We start from the raw sequence: 9,156 nt of genomic DNA, 5'->3' as shown, positions 1-9,156 counted from the left end.
GCCAGACTTCAGTGGTATCAGATAATACTACCAACAGTACCATCAACTCTGAAGTACAGGACCAAAATCACACCATTTAACCCTACCAGAACAAGCTGATCATACAGCTGGAAACTTTACCATGGATATAATGTGTTTCATATTTCAAATTGGTGTGAAGTGCCACCATGGGGGTCATCGATCCCAGTAATGTCATTCTGTTTTGGAATATTACGATCCCCATTAAGTGAATCAAGAACTTTCCAGTGTCACACACAAACATCCAAAACTGCACAGGGTCACAGCTTAGCACAACCAAACAGCCAAGACTCATGAGATACGTCTTGTTCTGGGCAACCAAGCAGTCAGCGGCACTCACATGGCGATCAAGTATAGTTGAACTGGCAAGGCATAATATTGACCATCAAAGCACAGCTCCAGAATTGACATGCAACCACAATACCCCAACACAAAACAAGTAGTATCACATCAATTTATATCAGTCAGGCAACACCAGCCACACAACATCATCCAAACCAGGCAATCACTTAAGCGTTGAGGGATTCAACCAGGGATTCCATATAATGCAACTCATGATAACAAATATATTGAAGAAAGAATCTGAAACCATAAAAGGAAAAGAATAACAGGTTGGCCTTAATTCGTTAGAAGGTTATCTGGTCTTCTGCATCACATTCAATACCAATAGATGAAAATTGGAATAGTGACCTTGGTTATATCTGGTCAAACTACATTGAGAATGCAAGAGATTGTTATGACCTGAACAAAGTTATACCCAAATCTCTGCCTTATCTAGCAGCAGGGTGCAGTAATCAGCCAACAGGTTGTTGATTCCTTTCTTGTCTTGCACTAAGCCAGAGGAGATAAACAGAACGGAAGCACATGAAATAAAAATCAACAACCGCCAAATCTAACTGAGAGATGATGCAACCTTGTTGCTTCTAACACTCTCAGAACCTGAAAACAAAAGATACTGGTATATTGACATCATAAGAAAAAGTACTTTTGGCTCACCTTGTTGTTCACCAGTTTTCTTATCCCTGATCAAAGCGACTTCAAGAACATCTCCATGTTCCTCAAATAAATGTCGAACCTGAAGACATCAGAAGGGTCTTTCACAAACAAAAGAATACAAAAAATGTCCATCCTCAGGAGAAACACAAGCATGCACATCAAGAGAGAAAAAAATAACAGAGCAAAAGAATGTCAACGAGCAAAGAGAGAAAAATAAATAAACAGCTCAATTACATTCATCTTCAACATTGTGTGCTTGTGACCAAATAACATTAAGGCCAAACACAATACTCCAAGTAGAGCGAAAGTTATGCAAATAAGGCATAACTGGATAAAGACAGCTTTGGCTAAATTTAAAAAAAAAATACACTAGCTTTCAAAAAATTGTAGATAGTTTATTGTCATATTTCTAGCAAAAATCTATTGCCCCTTTTATCTCCTAAGTTACATTACAGGACTTTTAAGCTATAAATCTTCATATTGTTTCATGAGTATGATAAAACTTAAAATAACTGTACAACCAAGCAACCTTCCGAGTACTGAGATTATGTAAGGTATATATATAGGCAATGAACAGTAGATGTATTAACAAATCTACAGGTAGAAGGGCAGATACTAAATTATGTGTGAAAGTTATACTCACATCATCTTCACTTGCTATTCTCGGAACTGTTCCAACAAAAAGTTTAACATAACCACTTTTGTTGTCATGATCTGCTGGAAATGTTCCACAAAAAAATCAATTAACTCGCTGGTGAAAGGTTGTAACCCCAAGATCAAACGTTTCTCCACTGAAGTTCAATGAGATAAAACAGTACAACCAGAAGAAACCTGGTAACTAACATAAGTTCTACTAAAATTGATTACTGGTACCAATATAAGTACCTGGATGGGTCTGAATCGGAAAATAAACTGCAGAGTAGGAGGGAAAACACAACATTTAGCTAAATGGGTTATAACTGAAGGGCAGCATCTGTAGTCAACAGATATGACAAAGCTGAAGTTGATTTGTCATGTCCCAACATTGACTGACCAGCTATGCCAAGTTGACAACAGCTGATTGAATTTGCGGTAGTGTATATACCACAGAGGATCAATGTCATCGCCTATTCCACGGAGGTCCAAAAGCCCCAACTTTGGTCGTGCGCGAACAAGGTAAAGTTCCAAATCTAGAGACAGCACAGCAACGCCTGAAAAATACCAAAGCGCCGAAGCCAAGATTCTGGACCAACCTGAGTAGTCTCCACGGCCTCCGCCGCCGCCGCCAGACCAGCGTGAGGGTCCGTCCGCGAATATGCCGTCCCCGCCACTGCGAGCGCCGCCGGCGGGGACTGAGGGGTCGACGGAGGGCTCGCTGCCGCGGTGCATGTGGTGCGCAGAAGGTGGGGCTTTGACGCGGCTCGCGAGCAGAAGCTGTAGTTGCAGACCTCTTTTCTCTCGCTCACGTTGCTGAAAAGAAACGAGTTTCCCCCAGGAAATCAGCTCACATCACCCTCTAAGTTGTTTTCCAGAGCGGTTTTGCGTTTTTTTAATCAACAGGGATCACTCCCCAGCTCCATTTCATTAGAAAAAAAGCCAGACAAAGTTTCTCAGTTTGCTAAAAAGAAAAGACCAACAGGAAAACATAAAACGAAAGACATTGATCTGCCTGTTTAAGAATCGCTGGGACAGGTGCCATCTCAGCTGTCCCGAAATACCAGCAAACCATAAACATTAACAGTATCAAAGTTTCTACATAAACTGAGCGAAACAAGTTTCTTAAGCTACAGACCAAGGTGCCAGACACATGAAAACCAAGACATCCTCAGCTTTCCTCCCTTCACTGGAAACGATCCTTTTTTGCTCTTGCGCCTTCTGAATCACATCACCACATGAATCACATCACCACGTGGATGTTGTGAGAATCGTCGCGATTGTTCAGGAGATACGTCAGGGTCACCCTTCCTTCACAGGAGGAGATCCAGTCGAAGGATGAGCATTTTACCCCACAAGGAGACAGAGATGAGCTTTTCATACTGACCAGCAACAGGTTCATAAATTGACGTTTTTTCCATTTTCTAGCTCCTTAAAAGGTTTCTTCCAATCCCGAAGGAGGAAGTAAACTTGTTAAACACAAGATTATTTATATTCAACCACAAACCCCAAAGAATAGCAGAGGATACTAGGTACATTGAAATGCATGATTTTTTTTGTTACAAAGCCACTTAGAAGCAATGGATTCAAAACTAGAAACATGCATTCCAAAAACCTCTTCTACTAGATCCAAAAGAGTTCTAGATACAATACACTCAAAATGAGACGTTGTCCCGTCTCAAATTCACTGCACATATCACACTACATAGATTTTGGAATGCCTCTAGCTCTAAGATTATCTCTAGTCATAATTTTCTTCTGGAGAATAGCCAAAAGAGAACCTGAACCCTAGGTGGAATTTTAAGCTTCCAAACAACAGGCAAGTATACACGGGTAATCCCTCTAAATTTGATGATAGCATACAAAGAGCTGGAAGAATAAACCCCACAAGAATTGTATTGCCAGATTAATTGGTCCTCTTCATTGGAGAAGGAAATGGATCTAGCAACTTCCAAAAGTTCTTGCCACTGAACCATCATATCGTCAGTGAAAGTTCTTGTAAAATTTTCTCTAATCTCATGACCATCCCAAAGCTCAAAAATTGTTTTGTTTTGTTGGTTAGATACAAAATATAAATCCCAAAATTGGGTAGCTAGAGGATAATTCCCAAACCAGATGTCCTCCCAAAATTTTATTGATTTGCCAATGCTACTTATAGCCAAATTTAACTGCCTTTGAAACCCACATCACCCCTTTCCAAAAAGTGGAAGGTTGGAGATCATGGAAAGACAATAAGGTCTCAAATTTTTTTGGGAGTGAGGCAAAGATTAGATGGGTGATGAACTGTTATGGAAGCTCCATCTCCATAGACTTGAGCTTGGAAGACATATTGCTCATCCTCAATATATGATCCTTTACTCCACCACCAATGTACTTTGTAGTGAGAAGCTGCTAGCATAGGCCTTGGAAGACCCAGTAAACTGACTCTCTACCTTTTTCAAGTACTTACTAACGGTGTCACATTGTGGGATTGCTCCCCTTATATCCTCCAAAATGGAGCTCTTGATCACCATCAAGCACTTTATGTTAGACGAGTCCCACTTAGCACGATCAAGATCGTACTTCATTCTTATTGGTCCATGGTCATGAACCCTTTTGTTGAAGTCAACTTCACTTTCTTTGTCGCCCCTCACGGGGTCCTTAGGTTCTATGGGACAAGTATCTATCAGTGCCAAGTCGAGGTCAAGCAAAGCAAGCCCCATCTCAACCTTCTCTCGCCACGAGCCATAGTTCCTTCCATTGAGGGGCTTAATAGCGGAGATAAAACTCATAGGATTTCTTGAAACAAGATTTTCATCAAAATGAGTCAATTCAATGTTGGTCAAATTAAAACATGGCACTTCTCAATATTAATTCTACATCACCATTGGAAAGAAATAGAACCAATAATGATAACACTGACTATTGTGGAATACAATTTTATTAACAATGTTGGTCATTAAATAAAATCATCATACTTAAAAATAACTCTTAGTTCCTAATTCAATTTTCCCGTTGGTTCCAATTAAATTAGGAAAAGTAAAATATGACTTCAACTTAACTAGCACATCGCAAACTTAACTTAATTTTCAAATTTTAAACCACTGGGAAAAATTCCATATCTCACTTTTATCTTGTTATTAAACTATTTCCTGGAAAAAAGGTCATACAACCCAGATGGGCTTTGTCTTATTTCTCTGTTAAAGAAAAACGCACAGAAAGACCGAAACGGTCCCGCATCGCTAGATGGGCCTAGCCCAGCAACCGGCCCCGGCCTCTCCTTCTCTCCCTTTGGGCCCGAGAGCAGCTCTTGGCGACTCCTGGCCGTCGGATGCAATCCAACGGTTGCGCGCCGGATTCGGCCGCACAAAACCGCCCCGAGTGCCAGCCCGAAATCCTAGCCCCTTTCATTTCTCCTCCCTCTTACTCTCACCCTCACCCACGACTGCGGCGCGAGGAGACAAGGAGGACAGTGGCGGCCGAAGCAGGCCGTCGCGCGAGGAGGCGGGCGGCGCCGTAGCCGATCCTCTCGCCGGTGCGCGCGTTCCCCTTGCGGGTGGGCGCGCCGCCGTCAAGCGGACTGGCCGCGCGGTGCCCTAGCACAGCGCCTCTGTGGAGGCGGAGGCCCCTTCCCGGAGCTCGCCGGTAAGTGGAGGCCGGCATGGATGCCGCCTCCCTCTCTCTTCCCTTTTCCCTTCTCAAAACGTGTCCTTCCCGAAATATTTCGATCTAGGGTTAGGGTTTGCAAAGAAACTTCTATGTTTTCGATTCTATCCCGGTTTAGCATACTGCCTCAACTAGATCAACAACCTAGGCTAGCTTTGATACCATTGTTAGACTATTAGGATCTCTAGTCGCTGCATCTAGTGAGTAGGACTTCTAGGCTAACCGGGAACAAGAACGAGAGAGGAAACATCAGGGCATACCGTCAGGCTTGTTCGACGAGGAGCTCGCCATGGCGGCGGCAGAGGAGTGGCTGCGATGTCGATGGTGCTTCCCGCCGCTACATCGCCAAACCAGATCGGGTGGTCTAGGGTTTGTGTGGCGGTGTGGAGGACGGCATCTGACGAACCTTGGCGTCTGTGCCCCGCCCCCCACCTCTTTAATATGGCGCTGGTGACAGGGGCCCACCAACCAGACGTGGTTGGGTGCCCCAATCAGGGCGTGCAGACAAGGTCGTGCTCGACAATTGGATCGAGGACGAGGAGATCAAACTAACATTTACATGTACCTGCTTCTCACTGAAAAACAAGAGAAATCCACTGAAAACCTGGAGGCTGCATCAACTCTGCTTGCACTCACTTAGCTCGTCGTCCAAATGCCAATCAACATTGCACTCTGCTTTGTCAAATCTGTGGCGAATACTAATACTACTGTACTTCAAGATGGCCGGGGGTGACCGTGCTCTGCTGCAGGGTATTCGTGTGACGAGCTGACGAATCCGGCCGGGCGGTGCTGATACTGAAATGGAGATATGGCCAAATGTTGGTAGTACCCTGACCGATGCTGAGGCGTGCCGACTGTATCTGTGTATGACAAGGAGGAGTACTCCAAAACAAGAGGATATGCCAGGAAGACCCCTCAAATATTGTCTCTCGAAGTAAGTTCATAAAAAATTACCCTACTGAACCTTGAAAGGGAAATACTATTTGTCCAACGAGATTTCTTTTACTGATATCTATCTGACCATGTCAAACATGGTAAGCATTTGTCCAAGCGATGTTTGGTAAAAAGAACAAATTTGGTGCTCCAAGAATGGCTTTTTACTACATCTTTTTTTTTGTTTTTACCTAGGTCACAAGTCACAACATATGTATTTTCTTCATAAAATTTACAGAATGAGCAAAAAATGTTAAAGAAACTGATTTTCACCCGGTGTTCTAGGCGTCCGTCGTCAGATTCCTTGGTGAAGAGCTGGAAACCTAGCTATTTGCTAAATTTATTTTGCTAGATCATAAATATTTTTTCAAGTATCTCTTAACGAGTAGCTTTAAGTTGAGTTTACTTTCAGATCAATGCAGTTAAAAAAAGAACTTGAGGTTGATCGATGCATGGGAAGTAGTGATTTTAACTCATTCATCCTCGAAAAGTGATTTTGGATCCCGAGTTCCAGTGCTCTCGCCATATAAAAGAATTAAAAAGTAATTTTACAAGTTATAAAAAATATGAAAATAATTTCGGAGATTGTCAGTGATACACTCCACAATCATGCAAAATCTCAATGCCGAGATTCCAGATTTTTTTTTCAGAATTGTTTGAAACTCAAAAATATGATTTTTGACTTAACCAAAGCTCTGTCCCACATTCATTCTCCACTAAACTATTTGGACAATACTTGTGTTAGGGCTAGTATTTGGAATATGCAAGCATAGTGTGAACTAGTACTGTTATAGAACTAGGATGCAATTTTGAGCCGGCTTTGTGAACAGTAGATTCAACTTCACAGCAAAATTTCCGCTTGCGGCACGGAGAAAAACCAGTCTGAGCTGAACTCCATGCCTCGCCTATACTCGACTGCTCTCTGCTCCGACGTCCTTCCACCTCCGCGGCTCCGCCGCTCCTCCTCCACCTCCACCTCGCCGCCATCGCCGCCCTCACTCCATGCTCCTGGTGTCGCCCTCGCGTCCGCTTTCAAGACTTTCAAGTGAAACACCATTCTTTGTGAGCGCCGCCCCGCAGAATACCGCCGTGTCGCTCGGCCAACACCATGTCTCGCCTCCACTCGTCCGCTCCGATGCTCCTTCTCCGCCGCCGGTCCTCCTCCACATCCACCTCGCTGCCCTCACACCGGGCTCCCCACGTCGCCCTTGCCGCGGCCACGGAGCGAGCCCGCTTCGGGACCCTCAGCCCTGAGGAAGCACACGAACTGTTCGACGAATTGCTGCAGCAGGCCACTCCAGTCCCGGAGCGCGCCCTCAACGGCTTTCTCGCCGCCCTAGCCCGCGCGCCGGCCCCCGCCACCTGCAGCGACGGCCTCTCGCTTGTCGTCGCCCTCTTCAGCCGCATGTCCCGAGGCCATGGCCCGCCTGTGGCATCGCCCACAGTCCACACGTACAGCATCCTACTCGACTGCTGTTGCCGCGCGCGGCAGCCAGACTTAGCGCTCGCCTTCTTCGGCTGCTTCCTCAGGGCGGGCTTCAAGGGAGACGAAGTTATCATCAACACCCTCCTCAAGGTCCTTTGCCACGCAAAGCGGACAGATGAGGCTGCGGACGTGCTGCTTCACAGGATAACGCATCTGGGCTGCGTGCCTAATGCCATCTCATACAACACAGTTATCAAGGGCTTATGTGATGGTAGCAGGAGCCAGCATGCACTCGAGCTACTCCGGATGATGGCAAAACAAGAAGCTGGCTGCTCCCCTGACGTGGTGTCATATACCACGGTTATCCCCGGATTCTTAAAGGAGGGTAAATTCAGCATGGCAAGCAACCTATTCCATGAAATGGTACAACAGGGTGTTGTTCCTGATGTGGTGACATATAACTCGATGATTGATGTGTTGTGCAAGCGTGGAAGAAGCAAAGAAGCAAGACAGATTCTGGATTGCGCGATTCTGAAGAGCCTCAAACCTAATATCGTGACATACTCTACCATGCTGCATGGGTACGCTACAGAAGGATGCCTTGTTGATATGAATAATCTCTACAATTTGATGATAGGAGAAGGTATTGTACCTGACCAATATGTTTTCAGCATATTGATTTATGCACATGCTAAGTGTGGATTGGTGGATGAGGCCTTTCTTATCTTTGAAGACATACAGAAACAGGGAATGAAACCGAATGTTGTAACATATTCAGCCATGATAGATGCGTTTTGCGGAAAGGGTAGGATGAATGATGCTATTGAACAATTCAACCAGATGATTGATATGGGGGTACGGCCAGATGTACAGACTTATAGGTGCCTGATTCAGGGTTATTGTACACATGGTCATTTAGGAAGAGCTAAAGAACTGGTTTATGAAATGATGGAAAAAAGCATTGGTTGTCCTGGCGTTGTGTTCTTTAACTCGATAATGAACAACCTATGCAAAGAAGGAAGGGTGACAGATGCACAAGATATCTTTGACTTTATGAAGCATATAGGTGAGAAGCCCAATGTTATCACATTTAATTCACTGATTGATGGATACTGCTTAGTTGGCAAGATGCAGATAGCATCTAGTCTAGAGTACATGATGATATGGTATCGGTTGGCATTGAGCCTGATGCAATTACGTACAATACACTTATTGATGGATACTTTAAAGCTGGAATGGTGGATGCTGCGTTGACTCTGTTCAAAGAAATGTCAGGTATGGCAGCTAAACCGAATGCTCTTACTTATAACATCATAATGGATGGATTATTTAAGGCTGGTAGAACCATTGCTGCAAAAGAAAAGTTCCATGAGATGATCAAAAGTGGAGTGAGATTGTCCATTGATACATACAATGTAATTCTCGGCGGGCTTTGCAAAATTGGTTGTGCAGATGAAGCAGTCATGATGTTCGACAAGTTGCGAGCAATGAACCTTAAGTTTGAT

At 44.3% G+C, this 9,156-nt stretch overlaps 1 protein-coding gene and 1 long non-coding RNA gene across 3 annotated transcripts in view; one reads left to right on the top strand and one right to left on the bottom strand.

Moving 5' to 3' along the window:
- LOC124665942 overlaps window positions 1-2,335 on the bottom strand; it is a 28,927-nt gene extending 26,592 nt beyond the window's left edge. The window contains exons 1-3 of one of the 2 annotated variants that reach the window (XR_006990757.1): window positions 2,247-2,335; window positions 1,658-1,728; window positions 1,015-1,093 (exon numbers count right to left, since the gene is read on the bottom strand). This is a non-coding gene — a long non-coding RNA (uncharacterized LOC124665942). Of the gene's footprint in view, window positions 1-1,014; window positions 1,094-1,657; window positions 1,881-2,246 lie in introns of those variants that run through there. The other variant, XR_006990756.1, reaches the window with a different exon arrangement.
- Window positions 2,336-7,333: 4,998 nt separating this feature from the next.
- Window positions 7,334-8,909, top strand: LOC124663395 (protein Rf1, mitochondrial-like). Its single transcript, XM_047201102.1, has 2 exons — window positions 7,334-8,232; window positions 8,323-8,909. The coding sequence occupies exons 1-2, from the start codon at window positions 7,334-7,336 to the stop codon at window positions 8,903-8,905; spliced, it is 1,482 nt and encodes a 493-aa protein (XP_047057058.1). The 3' UTR covers window positions 8,906-8,909.
- The last annotated feature ends 247 nt before the right edge of the window (window positions 8,910-9,156 follow it).

Source organism: Lolium rigidum, chromosome 6 (genome assembly GCF_022539505.1).
Source record: "Lolium rigidum isolate FL_2022 chromosome 6, APGP_CSIRO_Lrig_0.1, whole genome shotgun sequence".
NCBI lineage: Eukaryota > Viridiplantae > Streptophyta > Magnoliopsida > Poales > Poaceae > Lolium > Lolium rigidum.
The sequence above is the reverse complement of the archived record's forward strand: the minus strand, read 5'-3'. Positions and strand labels throughout refer to the sequence as shown.